The sequence below is a fragment of the Dama dama genome, chromosome 18, assembly GCF_033118175.1.
Source record: "Dama dama isolate Ldn47 chromosome 18, ASM3311817v1, whole genome shotgun sequence".
NCBI classification, from domain to species: Eukaryota; Metazoa; Chordata; class Mammalia; order Artiodactyla; family Cervidae; genus Dama; species Dama dama.
The window spans coordinates 7,135,001-7,153,077 of record NC_083698.1 but is presented as its reverse complement, the minus strand read 5'-3'; the positions used below and the strand labels follow the sequence as shown (position 1 = coordinate 7,153,077).

The following is an 18,077-nucleotide window of genomic DNA, read 5'->3' as shown; positions in this document are numbered from 1 at the left end:
TTCATCGCTCATTTATTCATTGGCTGTGTGGGTCTTTGTTGCTTCACGTGGGGGCTTCTCGCTGGTGTTGCTGGGTGGGCTTTTCACTGTGGTGGCCTCTCTTGTTGCAGAGCATGGGCTCAGTACTTGTGGCAGAGTGGCTCCTTAGCATGTGGGATCTTCCCGGACTGGGGATCAAATCCGTGTCCCCTGCATTGGCAGGTGGATTCTTTTTTTAATTAATTTTTTATTGAAGGATAATTGCTTTACAGTATTGTGTTGGTTTCTGCCATACATCAGCATGAATCAGCCACAGTATACATACGTCCCCTCTCTCTGGACTCTCCCTCCCATCTCCGGCCCCATCCCACCCCTCGGGTGTCACAGAGCCCCGATTTGAGTTCCCTGAGTCATCCAGAAAATTCCCACTGGCTGTCTGTTTTACATATGGTGGTGGATATGTTTCCCTGCCACTCTCTCCACTCCCCCACTCTCTCCTTCCCCCGCACCCCTGTGTCCACAAGTCTGGTCTCTATGTCTGGAGGCAGATTCTTAACCACTGGACCACCAGGGAAGTCCCTAGCTACTTAATCTTTAATTTTGGTGTGGCTCTTTCCCTGGTCTCAGGGAGCCCCTTCGCATGCATGGATCAGTTTGTCCTCAGCTGTGTACTTGGAGAGGGCAGACGGCAGAAAGCTCGCTGTTCAGCTTCCTTAGTTCTGCTTCCCTGTCCTGTCAATTCTCCTGTCTCTTGGACCCTAAACTTTGTCCCCTCAACTCAGGATGCCCACCAGGTCCCAGCTCTGTTCCTGCTGTCTGAGTCACAGCCTGGAAGGTCTCACCTTGTTTATTTTCTGTGGTTCATGGCTCTCTGTCCTACACTGCTTGATGGCCAATGGCACTTCATCTTGGCCAGACGTGGAAGGCAAATCAGAAGGACTTCTAATCCTCTTTTGTTATACTTTCAACCATGTTAACTGAGACGCTATAGCATTTTTCACTTTACTAGACTTGACTTTTTTACCCAATTTGAAATTGATATATGAAATGCCTTTCTGTTTAGGTTTCTCTGAGGAATCTCCTTGTTACAAAGAAAACATGGACTGGAAAAGCATCAGTGATAATTATTTTGCATTTTTGAATAACTTGATCAAGACTCCAATAGCTTCCATGTCCAGGTGAGTTTTCAGAATTCAACTTCTAAGTCTTGACTTAACTATTATTTGTAATAAACAAAACGCTTGCTTTAAAACATGAGATCCTGATTTAGCTGTTGATAAAGTCTTTCATATGTATTCAATTCTCAATAAATATTTGTGTCATAGAATATATGACTCGTGTTTCCATGGATTTTGAAAGGAAACAGATTGTAGTAATAAGATTTCCTTTTGAGAATGTAATTTATTATAAAATCCCCCCACCACAAAAGAATTTTTCTTTGAAAAACAGCCTTAAGTATTTACTTAGAGTTTACACTTGGGGTCAATGATTTGAGAGCCTGAAGTTCTGGAGACTTTTGGGAGAGAAGTGATCTTTGGACCAAATCTGCCAGATTATATATTGCTATGCTATTTCAGTGCATGTACTGAAATGGACATTTTAATGTATAATTATGGATACCATGAGTAGCTTAAAAGCACACTTTATTGTCTGTGGGGTGTGCTGGGACATGATGTGACGGAAGCTTTGCCTTAGAGTTAGTAGTTCTCAAACTTGGAAATGGATAAAATTGATCTGCAAAGTTTGCTGAAAATACGAGCACTTGAACTTTGCCCAAGACATGCTAAATCTTGCTTGTGTGTGGGACTCAGATTTCTGTAGATATGAAGAATTCTACAGGTGGTTCTGGTGTGGGTCAAAGCTTAAGAAACAGCCCATTACATCTGTCCATCACTGGGATCTGTCACTTCTGGGAAGCTTTTTTTTTAATTAATTAATTTTTTTATTGAAGGATAATTGCTTTACAGAATTTTGTTGTTTTCTGTCAAACCTCAACATGAATCAGCCACAGGTATACACATGTCCCCTCCCTTTTGAACCTCCCTCCCATCTCCCTCCCATCGCACCCCTCTAGGTTGACACAGAGCCCCTGTTTGAGTTTCCTGAGCCTCACAGCAAATTCCCGTTGGCTATCTATTTTACATAGTAATGTAAGTTTCCATGGTCTGTCAAGCATTTAGAGAAGAGCTAATGCCTATCCTTCTAAAACTCTTTCAAAAAATTGTAGAGGAAGGAACACTTCCAAACTCATTCTACGAGGCCACTATCATTCTGATACCAAAACCAGACAAAGACAAAACAAAAACAGAAAACTACAGGCCAATATCACTGATGAACATAGATGGAAAAACCCTGGGAAGCTTTTTAAGCTCAGCTATTAGTGGGCACAGGAGGAATAGCAGGGGACGGACCCTCTGGAGAATCAGCCCTTTGCTCACATGAGTTAGGTTTATAATACCTCACTTTCCTGAAGGTCTTAACGACTTAATAACACAGAAAGCCAGCAATGAAGCCAGTCTATAGATGCTCCAAGAGCATGTTTTACTTTTATATTTGCAGACCCATAGCAGCTGGCACAGAGTCTTTAACGATAGTAGTAGGAGTGTTAGTTGCTCAGTTGTGTCTGACTGTGACCCCATGGACTGTAGCCCATGAGTGAAATTCTGTAGGCAAGAATACTGGAGTGGGTAACCATTCCCTTCTCCAGGGGATCTTTCTGACCCAGGGATTGAACCCAAGTCTCCTGCATTGCAGGCAGATTCTTTACTATCTGAGTCACCACGGAAGCCCATCTCTCGTGACAGGTGCTAGGTACATAGGTGTTGACTTAATGAATGAATGAAGAAGAATGGACACTAAGTGTAATTAATATTAAGACAGTTGAGCTTGAAATGAGAAAACGCAGCCCATACCTGGTTCCTGCTGTATAATAGTTTGAATTTGCTAACTTAAAAAATCCTGAAATGTTTCTTTCCTCATGAAATGGAAATAATGATGTTTACTTCAAAGGGCTGTTGTAGGAATGAACTAAGATGATAGTCGAGAAAGTGCTTTATAAACTGTAAGGCGAAATAAATGTGGGAGGCAGCATCATTACTAGTAGTAGCAGCTCTGACTCGGTTCTCAGTCATCTGACTATTACTGCTCCATGACCTCCAGTTGTTAATGAAAAACAAGATCGTTCTGCATTCTTCTGTACCAATAACACAATCTCCTGCAGTTGTGGATATATTTTTCTGCACGCTGGATTTGAGTAAGGTTTATCTCAAATTCTTCATAGTCGAGCTTTATTTTTCCTAATGGAATTTTTCCCAGGAAATGTTTTCAATGTTCCATGATTCAAACTAGCAGCTCTCTGTTCTACAAATAATAGCAAACTAAACTGAGCCTATAGTTTTTCTGCTTTCAGATCTCAGCTCTGGGAGAGGAAAACTATTCCTGCATCTCATCCATCCTATCCCTATTCTATGTCAGGCTGGGTTACACACAGGATTATAGAATTAAGGAAGTTCAGAAAGTAACTCACCCTTAAAGGCAATAATAGCCGGTACAAGTCAAAATCCTGTACCCATAGTTCTGAAATCTTAAAAAGCGTGAAAATTGAAGCTTTTCTTATGGTTGGCAGCACAACTCATTCTGCAGACTTAAAAATTTTTTTTTTTAACTTTAAAAAAATATTGGCTGTGGGGACTCTTCGCTGTGGCATTAAGGCTTTTCTCTGGTTGTGGTGCATGGGCTTATTTGCCCTGCAGCATATAGGATCTTAGCTCCCTGACTAGGGATCAAACCCATGTCCCCTGCAGTGGAAGTATGAAGTCGTAACCACTGGCCTGCTGGGGAAGTCCCAGACTTAAGTGTTAAGGGTCTGTTGCCCACACACACTGAGCCTGTTCTGAAGTTTCCCTGCAGAAGTGTTAGTGGGTTTATAGAGGACTGCCTGGTGCCCATGGGTGGAGGGGCTGTAAATGCATATGTGGCAGACACAAGCACAAGTTTCCTTTCTAGAGTCCAAAACACACAGGCCCCAAGGGTTTCAAAAGCAGGTTTGTTGTTCCTGAGTCTGAGAAGTTAGTAACTTCTTCAAGTGAGGACTCACATTGTAAGTGTAGGTTTGTCATAATTGCCGAGCTGCTCCTTTGAGACCTCTTTGTGTTTTAAAAATGAACTCCTGGAGGAGGAGTTTATTTTATACCATATAAAACAATAAGTTTTAATAGTCAGGAGTACAGCATGTTTACAGAGCACTGTGATTGCTTTTTAGAATGAGAAATCTCAACACTTGTCCTTAGATCATACAGGGGCAAATTGTCTTACCATTTGGACAACCTCTATCACTAGGACACTCTGAGACGTAATAAGGAATTGAATGCTAAGATTCTTCTAGAATAAACAGCAGATGTTAATGATCATGCATATCAACTCATTGAGTAAAATAACTTTAAAATGCATTGTTTTTAGTGCAAGAAGCAGATTTAAGCTAAAAGTATGCAACTGCATTGTAGATTTCAAAAACATTTTCAGATGTTCACATTAATTTAATCTCTATGGGAAAATATATTGCCTAGTAAATATTTCACTTATGTTTTCCTGCAAACAAGACTGCATATTATCTAAAAATTTGGTAAGTTGAATTTTTCCTAAAGGTATTTTTTTTCTGATACTGAATCTGTTCTGTTAATATTGTAGGGTCTTAAATTATACAAAGGAACTTCTAGTGATGGAAAAGAAGTTGCAGACCCTTAAAGATGAGCAAATAAACTTCCTTTTATCTTTTATGGAATTTTTGGAGAAATTATTATTGCCTAATCCATTCAACTTATCCAGTATTCTCAAATTCTATAACCTCCCATCTGTCCCTGAGATGACTCTAAATACAAGTCATTTGTGGACAAATCATTCAGCAAGTTTAGAGAGAGATATACCTGGCATGGATACTCAGAAACTTCTGGAAGTCAGCAAAGAGATGATTGAAAAAGTACAAACCCATGAAAGTTTCTGGATAAGGAAGGAATCAATAAATATCTTGAGATTTGTGGAATTAATACTTCTGGGGATGAATCCCAAGTTTCTGGCATTGTGGATGAACGGCACTTCAAAAGGAAAGAGAGCTGAACTGGGACTCTTGCCTACCCTTGTAAATTTTTCTGATTCAGAAAACGAGATGATTCATAGGAAAAGCTTTAATTTTTCCCAGTTGTTTCATTTAGATTGGTCTGAATCACCAGCCATGAAGATGGATTTTGTTCATGTAATTGAAGTGATAATAAATAGTCTCTATGAGTTTGGATTTCTGAGGCAGGAACAAGTCTCAGAAGCTGTGGGCACAGTCTATGCTATGAGGAATGCATCCAATCTTTTCTTAGCCCTTTCTGAACCTCAAAAACAAGACATTGAGAAAATTTTGACTCATATATATCTACATGTCTTCCAGGACAAAGATTCAGCCTTACTTTTGCAGATTTATTCTTCATTTCACCAGTATATGTATAAATTCTTGAGCATTCAGAGCAAAGAGTCTTTGCTTTCTCTCCTTATGCAAATCTCAAAACACATTTTGGATATCCTAAAGCAATTTAATTTCCAAAACATCAGCAAAGCGTTTTCATTTTTATATGAGACAACAGGGGTCCTTGGGAGGCTATCTGAAATATCTTACTGTCAACAATTGCTTTCAATTTTTAAATTTTTGGAGCTTAAAGCCCAATCCCTGATGTCCACAGAGGGCCCTGCAATGGAAGTCATCCATGCTACTTTGAGAGGCCTCAAGCAGCTCTTCATGGTGGATGATGGTTTTCGTAATTCTGTATTTCAGTATGTGAGTCAACTCCTCAATGGCTCAGCAGAGGCCCTGCTGGGCAATGAATGCTTTGTTCTGGATAATAAAAGCATTTCTTCTGCAAATTATTCACCAGATGAGGGGTCTCCATTTATTCTCCCATGGGCACAAATCCTTTCAAACTTCTCAGCAGATGGCAGTGAATTCCATGAGTTTACAGCTCTTCATTGCACCACTTTATGGCTTCACATGTGGACTGAGCTCTGTGGACACATAGCTCAGATATTTGAGCTGGACACGAATGTTTTCACTTCTCTTCGTGGTGGTCTCAATCAGCTTTTGGATGAACTGGAAAGTGATGAGAAAATTCCTGAAAGCTGTCAGGAAATACTTCCCAACCATTATCCTGCTAGACTCATCTTAAATTTGTTTAAGAATGTAACTCAAAGTGATGGCTTTCATGATTGGAATGATTTCCTGAATCTCAGGGATCTCTGGGTAGCACTAGGTGATGGATTAGTTCGAGTAAAGTTGCTTAACCTGGACCAAATAGAGAAATCCCTTTTCACCATGGAAACTACCTTGAGTCAGCTGAAGTCACTTCCATTAGACACCAATGCGAGCAGAGAGTTTTTGTATTCTCTGCTCAACATTTTTATTGAGTTGAGCAATACCTCAGCATCTATAGATAGAAGTGTACATTTGATGAATAACTTTCTCTTAAGGAACCTCACAAATTATGAAGTAAAGCTTGCAAGTGTCATCACCGACCTAAGAGACACAGTATTATTTCTTAAAAATGTGTCCCACGACCAAGATTTATTGTCCTGTGCTGACATTTTCCAAAATGTCACTGAGTTTATTTTGGAAGGTGGTTTATTGTATGAAAATTCTTCCCAGAGGGCATTACACATTCTGGCCATGTTGAATTCCACATTTTCCTCTGTGGACACAGTTAGCAGGCTGAAAGGCTGTGTCACCTGGGTCAGCACTGTGAGCCACCTGTGTGCTATGTATAACTCCAGTTTTTCACAAGGCCATCTTCACGGTGTTCTGAGGAGTCTCAGAGATGTGAAAGACAAACTGAACTCTACTTTGAAGCTCGTTACTTGGATGTTGAATATAATGATGGAGCCTTGCTCATTGAATACGTCAAATATAAACTGTGTGAATGTTTACTTAAAAAATGTGACTGACTTTCTAAATGTTCTACTCACTACAGTCTTTGGAAAAGAAAAGGTACCAAATTTTGAGATTTTATTAACTCTTTTAAATGATTCCACAAACCAAGTAAGGATGATTATCAACAACTTCTCGAGAGACTTTGATTTTGCACCTCAATCTAACTGGACACGTTTTACTGAATTAATACTAAAACGCATAGAAATGTCAGATGAAATGCCTCTTCAATTTCAAAATATTTGGCTGCATTTAGTAGCTCTGGGGAAGGAAATTCAAAATCTTGTGAAAGATATTTCCCCTAACATCCTGGAAAATAGCACCTTTTATAAAGCTGAAAAAATTTTAAACATAATTGCTACCAGTCCAAAGGAAAAGGATATACACAGCTTAGGCAATTCATTTTACCAGTTGGCTAGTTACCTTGCCTTCAATTTATCTCATGATCTCCAAAATTCACCCAAAATAATTTCTCATGAAGTAATGAGAGTTGTGGGTCTCAGTATTCAACTCATGAGGGATGTGTTCAACTCTCTAACACCCTCCGCTTACCACAATATTCCACAAGAGCCAGGTGACTTCCAAGTTTTAAAGAAGATGACTTCTCTCCTGCGCAGTGTCAAGAAAACAGACATATACCTGCTAGTAGATCAGCTTGAACGCATTAGTGAAAGCACGATTGATTTCTTCAAGAACATCAGCAGGTTAGGTGCTAGTGATTTGGGGATCGGCTTCTTTGTTGACTTAATGGAAAAATTTGTCGACAGCTCACATTCTTGGAGTATTAAGCATCTGCTGAGGCTCTCACGTCTGTTTCCTAAAAAGGATGCTGATGCCGTGGTGGATGCGTACTACATGCTCCCTCATGCCATGACGCTCCTGCGGGGCCTGGGTGACAAAAACATCACAGAGGCCCTCAAGGATGTCTATAACTTCACACTCCTCCATGGCATACACCTTTCAGATGTCACCAAGGAAGACTTCACTGTTGTGATAAAAACTCTTATGGACACAATTGACTTAGTATCAGCTCAACCGGGCATCCTTTCGGAGACATTAACTTGTCTTCCTGTGTTTTGGTGCTGGAGTCATACAACTTCTGGGTTTCAGCAGAACCCAAGATCAGACGCCTGTAATGCCCATGAGCTCACATCTTCCTTTTACAGCAAAGTAGCCAGTATTCTTGACCACCTCCACCTGTCTCCCCATGGTGATGATTCACAATGTTTGAATGAAAGCTCACAGATGGAAATAACTAGGAAAGTAGCCTGTGTAATTCATGAACTAATGGACTGGAGTTCCATTCTTCTAGAGCTGTCTGAAGTTTTCCATGTTAAAACCTCACTTGTGAAATCTGTGCAAGAATTTTGGCATAAGGTGTTACCATTTGTCCCGCTTTCTGGAAACCAGAGCAGTGGCAGCATCCCTGAGCTCTGTCCTGGTCATCTCATAAAGCAAGTCGCTTTGCCAATCATAGAAAAATTCAAAAACTTCAACTTTACAAAAGTCACATCAGATGAAAACCTTCCTGAAAAACTAGTTAGTTTAAACAAGATTCTTAATGTGGATGAAGGAGCAGGAACATCTGTCCAGTATAATATTTCCTTTCATTTGAAAAGGATAATAGACTTTCTTTCTAGGAAGGAGAACCTGGTAAACAGCACCAATTCTCTAGTCTCTCCGTTCATGACACTGCTGAATTCAAGCCTCACAGGCTTTAGTTTAGAAGCATTATCATGGTTTATTAAGAAAAGCGAAGCAGCTGACAACTTGGAAAAACAATGGCTTGAGTTTGAACAAATCATGAAAGACCTAACCCATAATTTTAGTATCAGACCCCTATATTCTGAAATTGACAAAGTGATGCAAAGGACTAATTCAGTGGCTCTTCAAAACATACCCTTGCCACTTGCCCACTTTTTGGAAAGCCTGGATTTATCATCATTGAAGACATTAGAAATTATTGAAGAATTTTTACTGGTCATAAAAAACTGGTTTCATAAATTTGCAAATGAAGATTACTCCAAAATGATACAAACATTATTTCTTCTTTTGGCTAATGAGAGTTCAACTGATGATATTGCTTTGGTGACTAAAGACATTGCTACCTTTTTGGATTATCTCAAAAATGTTTCTAGAGAAGGTAATTTTGATGTTGCCCTTCTTACTCGTCAGCTAAGTCAAGAACAGCTAACTAATTTCTCAGTTGTTCAGCTGCTTTTTGAAAGCTTCCTAATTAATTCAATCAATAACTTAGCTGAGCATTCTCAAGGAGCAGCCTTGAACTTAAGTGATACTGACCTTCAAATAATGAATCTCATTAACCTCGTCTTGAACCACACACAGTCAGAAAATGGTGAGAGAATGATTCTCCCTCCAAGAAGCAGAGTGGGTTTCATGGAACAGCTTTTGAAAACATTCTTTTTACTAAAAGAAAATTCTGGGAACAAAATATTTCTTCTGCTAAAAGACATCCACAAAGATCTCTTTGCAGAGATGAGGTGAGTTTATTTTTGCTTGTAGAGTACCTGTAGTTGTATATTACAATTAAGTTTATTTCCTGGAACTTCTACGAAACCTTGGAATGATTTTTGAAGTGAATTTTGTCTTAATGAACATTTTGTAAAAACCAAGGTAAAGTAACTTTAATGATTGTCATATAACTAATAAACCTATATACAAATGTATATATTATAGTATTATGTTTTATTATATTTTGGATTATGAAAGTAGTTGTTAAAATTAAATTTTATATGGAACTGAAAAATTATTATATACATATATAGATATATGTGTGTATGTATGTGTGTGTGTGCATGCTAAGTCGTGTCTGAATCTTTGTGACCCTATGGACCATAGCCCACCTGACTCCTCTGTCCATGGGATTCTCTAGGCATGCCCTCCTCCAGGGGATCTTCCCCACCCAGGGACTGAACCCACCTCCCTTATGCCTTCTGCACTGGCAGGCAGATTCTTTACCACTAGCACCACGTGGGAAGCCCAGATGGATATATATCATGGTCATATTTTGAATTAAGTCATGAACTGTCTAATCACAAATGAAGGGCTTAAATATTTTCATTCTAATAAGTTTACTATGATGTTTATATTTGGAATTGATAAAACTCCATTTTAAAACTGATAGTCACATTATATTTTTTCATATATTATTTTTTCATCCACTTTGAAGCTTGCCAATGAAAAGACTGGAGGGAAATTCTCATTTATTCTAGGATGTCTGTATCAGTAAGGTGTCAACCTCAGAAGCAGAACCAGAACAAATATTTCACACCAGGACTGGCTTCTGCAGTTTTGGGGTTGGCTCAGAGAGCCTAGAGTCAGCAGGGCAGGCCACTAGGAAACAAGTCAGAGGCCCACAGACAGGAGCTGCAAGTTCCCATCCACAGTGGCCAGTCAGGGGGTGATGGGATGTGTCCAGTCCAGGACATGACCAACCACCCACCCATTAGAGCCCAGGAGGTCCTAACCGTCTCGAAGACCCTCCGTCTATGAAGTCAGCCTTTCTAGGACAACATGCCTTTGCACTGACTTAGAGCTGGCTGACTGGGTCTTTAGTCACATCTGACAAATCTCCCTAAGCAGCACCTGCGTTAGTGTTTACAATGATACAATGTGGGCATCCTGACTCTCATAAGTGGACTACCTGTGAAGCCCAGCAAACCAGAAACACACCAGAGAGGGCTCTGGGGCTGTCACGTGGCCCAGCTAGTCGCCAGCAAGCCAAGCAGCTTGCCAGGACTTGGGATATTCAGAAGGATGTTCCCTCCTACCCTGAGAGTCCCATTTGATCATTTCACATTCCTTTCCTTTCTGAAGGCAAAAGTGCATGACTCTTTAAGTTGTTAGGTTTGAGGATCTGCAATGGATTGATACATAAAATCCACCCACTCTTTTCATTATTTGGCAACAAAATATTAATTTTCATCTGGAATGTATTGTAGCATTTCAATTTTTCAGTATTATCCTCCTATAATGCTATGATAAAGCCCCCAAGAAATCACTACCCTTCACACTTGAACAACCTCATGAGCCCAGTTATACTTGGATTTTTTCAATAAATACGTGCTACAGCGCTGCCCTATCCACGGTTGGGTGAATCTGTGGGTGGGGAATGGCAGACACAGTTTTTAATCTATGTGGATGGTTAGTGCCCATAAGCTTTGGATTGTTCAAGGGTCCACTGTGTAAGTTTTCACTTTTTTCATTACTAACCATGAAATTAAAAAATATATATTTGCAGTTTTGTCCTAAAGGATAAAATTCTAGAAAATTTGAAACTCGATCATTTTCTCACCTCCATGAAAGAAGATAGATTGGTGAACGCTCTTTCAACTTTAAAGGAGACTGTGTATCATCTAATAAAGAACTCATTTATGTTAGATGATGGAGAATTATATTTTGATAATCATCAAGGACTGCAGCTCCTGGGAAATTTATTCCATACTCTTCTAAGGGAAACATCAATGAAAAAGGAGACTGAAAATAATCTGGAGTTTCTTATGGTGCTGAATCAGTTGCTTTCCCATATGAACAGTTCTGAGGACCTTTTCAAACTCAATCAAGATCTCCAGTCAGCTCTTCACCTCGTGAGAGAAACTTCCATGGTGATAGCACGTTTCACAGACACTCTTTTAAGCTCTCCTGTTAAGGACCTCCATGTGTGGTACCCTTCCCTCCAGGAAGTTATACTTGCAAATCTAAACAATTTGCTTTCCTTTGTAAACAATTCATTCCCCCTAAGAAACAGAGAAACATTAGAAATTACCAGGCACTTACTGGGTGTTATCTCAGGAGCAGGTGGAGAGAACTGTACCCTTGACCCACTCTTGGAGATGTCTGACACTCTGACCATGCTGGCCGATGATGGTGTAGAGATGAGACGTCTTGCCATGTCAGTCACCTCCACTGTGGAATTTCTTAAGTTAGCCAAGAAAATTGCAAGAAAGGTGGCCACCATATTTCAAACTCATCTCATTTCCACTGCCAATGACACCATGAAATTCTTTGACACTCTTTATTTTCTTTTGCGACAAAATGTTCGAAATGTTGTCAATGAAATGATTACTTTGAAAAAAGCAGATCATTTAGTATTTGAAAATATAGATGACTTGTTGATGCCATTTCTTGACTTGGCCTTTGGGATGATTGGAGTTAAGCCTAATATTTCCCAAGACTTATATATCCTCAATATGTCATCTGGCATATTCACATACATGAACCAGTCCAAAGAGCTTTTTGATATTAGGGAAGAAATAGTTGACTTTTTAACTTCTGTGAAAACCAATTTGGGAGACGTGGAACGTCTCCTGGCAGCATTTAAAAATGGGGCCCAAATATTTTCTGTGGATTCTGTCAGTTTATGGGAAGAAATCCTGGATTACTTAGCTCCTGTAAATAACATCACCAGTCACATCGACTTCTTATATTCTAACCCAATTTCCACTCATAATTTCCCTCAAGATACAAAATGGGGAAGAACTCGTGAAGTGGTCCTGTTTCTGTGTGAAATCCTGTCACAAAACAGGACAGAATTAGGGAGTTACTTGAGAATGGTGATCAACCTTATCTCAGTTGCACTTTGGAATGACACAGGGAAGGACCACAGGGATGTTGTTAATCTGTTGCTGACATTGGCTCCGCATCCAGATGACCTTTTGAAAATCATCACGACAGTGGTAGAGGCCTCCCGTGAAGCTTCACTTTTTAACACCTCTTGGATTCAGAATGTGACTGAGCAACAACTCCAAGAAGCCATCCAGACCCTGCTGAGTAAAATAGCTCTCGTGAAGAAAGAGCTTCTCCTCAATAGCTCTCAGTGGACGTACTCCGTGAGCACTTTGCTTCAGCCCTTTTTTGAAATTTTTATTCATGCAACCACTGGAACACGTGAGAAGACCCAGAAAGAGCTGGTTGACAGTCCTGACATCCTCAAACCATTATCGCGTTTTGAGGAATACCGGAAGGCATTAATTGCATTGGTTGAATACTGGCGGAGGGTCTCGCTGATTGATCAAAGGTAATGAAACACCCAGTTTGATTCATTCTGCCTGCCTGCCCCGCTCCCAGGCAGTAACTATAAAACAGAAGCAGGCAGGAATTGCACTGACCCAGGGTAAGTATAAGTACGTTCCTATAAATTAGGAACTTTTTAAACAGACTTTTTATATTCGAACCCAAATTCCATTCATAATTTCCCTCACGATACAAAGGGAAAGAACTCATGATCCTGTTTTTGCATGAAATCCTGTCATGAAACAGCACAAAACTAGGGGGTTACTTGAGAAAGGTGATCAACCTCATCTCAGTCATGCTTTGGAATAACATAGGGAAGAACCACAGGGATGTGGTCTTTGATTTCAGCCTTCCTCTCCCTCTGAGACTGACTTCCACAGGAATGATTCAAGCCCAGTCCCTGCTCGCTATATGACTAGTCAGCACTTATATATGATTTGAATTTATTCTAAATTTTTCCATTCATTTTTTCCCAAAAAGTAAAAACCTCTTGTTCTATGCACACATCCCAAGACTAGGTACGGAACTGGTATTTCTGTTCCCCTGCTCTGGCAGCCAAGGGTCCTGCTACTTGATATGGAAATAGAAACTTGGGGCCACGCAAGTCACATAGAAGTCTGCACTTTCAGTGGTAACTGCCCACTGGACAAGGCCAGATTTCACCCCGCCTTACATTCCATCCAAGACCATGTGGTTGACCCACATCCATGCACCAGCCGCCCACCCCTGAATGGTGGGTCAGGGGAATGGCAGGTTCCTGGAAGGTCCGGTGCTATTGGCCGTCATGCTCCAGAGCCTGTCCGCTGCTCAAGGATGTGGGCGAGAGCAGCTCTGCCCTGGCCCATCCTCTCCGTGTGTGACACACGGCTCCAGTGGTCTGTGGGCTCCACGGTACCGATGTTTCTGTGAGTCCAAAGGGAGATGGAAAGTGAACCCTCACTCACCTGCCAGACAGCCTGACCTGCTCTCCTCTAGCTCTGTTGCCACAGGGCTGCACCTTGAATTCACTCCTTTTTAAAAAGTTGGAAGGGTCTCCTTGGATAGTGAAGCAGGTATTTATTGGCACGAAGAACTGTTAATATCAATGCCTTGGAATTTGAATGCTGGCTTTCAGACCCTCACTGTTTCTGATCCTAAACTCTGTCTGACTTGACACTTGTCTCCGAATTTTTATTTGAGCTGGAGATGATGCCGGCTACCCCTGCTGCCCACCAGTCCTGGCTTTCACCCCGAAGTGTCCAGTCCTTCATGGACGTACTTTACACTGTGGCCCCAAGACTGGAAACTAGTGGGCTGTGATCTGGCTGGGTGTGGTCGCCACCCTCATTTTAAATGCACAAGGCACGGTGCCCAGTTTCATTCCACTTTAGCGATTCCTTCCTTCCACTATTTTTTTCCTGTCTTTTTGTTGTTCAGTCGTGTCCAACTCGTTGTGACCCCATGGACTGCAGCACGCCAGGCTTCCCTGTCCTTCACCATTTCCTGAAGCTTGTGCAAACTCATGTCCATTGAGTTGGTGATGCCATCTTCAGTCTTTACTCTTCTTTGATCACTGCCTTCTTGATGAGGAAGATACAAAAAGTCTAAGACAGAAAACCCCACTGGTAGGGAGGGAATGCCAGGATTGTTGGCAACAAAACGATGCTCTGAATGAAAACAGGAGACCTATTGTCTCCTCGGCCATGTCCTCCAATGTCTGCGGAATGAGTGGTCCAGCAGTGGGATGGTTCTTTCACGAGTGTCACATGTGCACTCACTCAGAGAAGCTGGTCTTCACCTCTAATATTCCTGTCTGTTTCCCCCAAGTGTCTTGGATGCCTGTCGGACTTTTCTGCAGTCCCCGGAGCCCGCGGATGCCGTGGCGACCCTGTGGAGAATGGAGACACTGGCCCAGCGTGTGCTCGTCCTCCTTGCAGGTGAGCTGCTCTTGGGAGAAGGGCTGATTGGTCCCCGCCCATTTCCAGAGCTCAGCTGGTCACGATGGTTGGATGCCCTTGAGCTACTCTTGGGCTCAGCTGCAGCCTTCTTGCCCGGTTCCCTAGACCCTGAGGACCCCCTCTCCCCCTGCCCCCAGCACTGTGACCTCCAGCCAAGGGGAACATCCCCCTCCCTGCTCCAAGCTCTGCCTGCAGGCTATGCCTCTGCTGGTGGAATGTGCGTCCCTGTCTCTGTGGCCTGGACTTCGGCCACGCCCTGTGGCTGGAGCCAAGACATCTCCTCCAGGAGGAATGCCTGCATCCCCTTTGCTGGTGGTGACCTTGCGTTGACCTCTATCTCATGTGGTATTAAGGCTGCTATTTCTTAAGTCCCCCTCTGCCTGCGTCAATGTTCCTTGAAGGCAGCAACCGTGTCTCCATCTCCTGTGCGTCCCCAGCGCCTGGCGTGGGAGATCACTCTACTGACGGGTGCTGGGTGGTCCATGCAGTGACTCGACTCTAGAACACTTTCCCTAAAGTCCTGGCGCTGAGTGCTTGTCTTCAAGTTTGTTGGAACCTCTCCTGCATTTGTTTGCTACTTTACTGAGAACAGGATCTGTTGCTCATTCAGTTCTGTCTCCATGATACTCAGCATAGAGTCTGTGATAGTGAGTCATTGCTACTTACACTGTAAATGAATTCATTCATCTAAGATCCTTCTCACCAAATCCATTACTACGATTTCAGTAACATTTTCCTGGCATACCATTGTGGAAGGAAAGTACCACGAGCTGCCTCATAGGGCTCCTGGGTGATTTTTAGATCTCTTTCCAAGATGTGAACACTGGCCTCAGAGCACTTCTGGACCATAGACTGCACAGGGCTGCTGGAGTGTATTTCACCCACGCGTGCATGTTGCTGCTTTTTCATGCAGAGGCTCCTAAATGAGGCTGCACCCAGACCTCTTTTTTTAAATTTATTTTTTATTTTTTTATTATTATTATTTTTTAGTTCTACCACTTTATTGCTACCAACCATTTCCCTCCACCCTCGTGCACACATGCTCAGTCATGTAATCCCATGGACTTCAGCCCGACAGACTCCTCTGTCCATGGACTTTTCCAGGCAAGAATACTGGAGTGGGTTGCCATTTCCTTCTCCACTCTTTTTTTTTTTTTTTTAATTAAAATGTTTTTGTTGGCCACATTCCCTTGTGGCTCAAATGGTAAAGAATCTGCCTGCAATGCAGGAGACCTGGGTTCGATCCCTTGGTTGGGAAGATCCCCTGGAGAAGGGAATGGCTACCCACTCCAGTGTTCTTGCCTGGAGAATTCCATGGACAGAGGAGTCTGGCAGGATACGGTCCATGGGGTCACAAAGATTCAGACATGACTGAGCTACTAACACTTTCACACTTTCTGCAGCATGTGGAATCTCAGTTCTCTAACCAGGGATGGAACCTGTGCCCCTGCATTGGGAGCAGAGTCTCAACCACTGGGTCACCAGGGAAGTCTTTGTATATGGCTCTCTTGGTGCAGTCGGGCCTAAAGTCCTTGACAGTAAAGGTGGCAGGGGTGATGGGTGTGAGCCCAGATGACGACATGGGGAAGCTAAGGTGGGCTGATCAGAGAAGAGAGGAGCTGGGGTCAGTGGAGCAGGCCGTGAGCCCTGGTTCCCATGTGGATCCTGCCAGGCCAGCTCTGCCCCCTCCCTGTCGTCCCAGGTGGACCCGACACCTTGTCTCACGATGCTGCCTCCTCCTGACTTACTCTCTGATGACTGTTATTACTTAGATGATTATTCTCAGGTGAGGTGTCATGTCCTCTGGGAAGCTCTTCCCCTCCCTGGGTTTGGTGGCCCTGTTTCAGGCCCCTTAGCTGTGCCCTCTGGGCAGTGAGCCCATGGGCCCCTTGTGATTGCATCTGCCTGTGATTAGCATCCACCCAGCACATGGGGACTGGAGCCCGGGCCGGGGCTGCTGGCAGAGGCTTGGTGAATGAACGCAGGAGCACATGTCAGCGGCCCTCTTGGGCTCAAGTCTCTGTCCCCTGGGACTCCTGCATGAGCGTGGTCTGTGAATTTTGTGCTGACATCCTGGAGGGAACGTGTGGCCATGGCAGGCAGTGCCCAGGCCCAGGCATCCCTGAGTGGCTGTGTGGGACTGGAGGACAACGTGCAGAGGTTGCTCGGGGCTTAGTGCAGGCATGGCCACACCTGCCACAGACAGAATGGTCTAGGGACCGGGGCGGGGGGTGGGTCACTAAGGGTGTGGGCAGCGGAGGCTGGGGCTTTGGGAGGAGAAGCTCGTTTGGGGCAGGACCCAGCACGTCAAGTCTTAGTTGCTCAGTCGTGTCCGACTCTGCAAGCCCCTGGACACAGCCCACTAGGCTCCTCTGTCCATGTGATTCTCCGGGCAAGAATACTCTGGTGGGTTGCCATTTCCTCCTCCAGGGGATCTTCCTGACCCAGGCATCCAATCCAGGTCTCCTGCATTGTAGGCAGATTCTTTGCCGTCTGAGCCACCAGGGAAGATGTCAACTCTGATCTCACATTAAGTAGAATCATGGCGGCTGGGGCAGGGGAAGGACCAGGGCTTCCAGACCAAATGGGTTGGGGTCCAGTGCCTGCAGACACAGGCTGGCCGAGGGATGCGCTGAGCTGGACACAGACGCTGGAGCTCGTAGCTGTTTCCAAGTGAGAGGATGAAATCAGTGAGGCATGGACACATGGGTGCTTGGCATGTACTAGTCCTGCTCCTGCATTCCGTTAAGAGGGCAGATTGAGTATGGGTGACCCTGCACACCGTGCAGACATCATCCCACAGCTTACAAAGAGCTGTTTGTAGGGAAAAAGGGTAACTGAGGGTCTAACACAGGCTTAGCTTCGATCCACTCACTCACCTCTCTTTTGTAATACCTTCTTAAACCCAAGAATTGATGAATCTTTTAGTGACAGAGCAGGGGAGAGGAATGAGGCTGGTGGGGGAGGCAAGGTGAATTCGTTTTATAAATGAAATCCCAGTTGTCATGTAGGTTTATTTTTTTCTTTAAAGAAATCTCTGTTTCCAATTAGAGATGTTATGAGTGTTGTTGATGCTGTCAGACATGGAGGATCATGCACCTCGGCTCACCTTTGCGTGGCTGACAGATATTCTCACATGTGGAGCTCTCACTCTAAAATGTGGTTGCTTATGT

At 43.1% G+C, this 18,077-nt stretch overlaps 1 protein-coding gene across 1 annotated transcript in view; it reads left to right on the top strand.

Moving 5' to 3' along the window:
* Window positions 1-18,077, top strand: part of ABCA13 (ATP binding cassette subfamily A member 13) — a 374,898-nt gene that overhangs the window by 61,689 nt on the left and 295,132 nt on the right. The window contains exons 16-19 of the mRNA XM_061166289.1: window positions 1,043-1,157; window positions 4,666-9,435; window positions 11,196-12,971; window positions 14,774-14,883. Coding sequence (XP_061022272.1) covers window positions 1,043-1,157; window positions 4,666-9,435; window positions 11,196-12,971; window positions 14,774-14,883 — 6,771 coding nt within the window. The remainder of the gene's footprint in view (window positions 1-1,042; window positions 1,158-4,665; window positions 9,436-11,195; window positions 12,972-14,773; window positions 14,884-18,077) is intronic.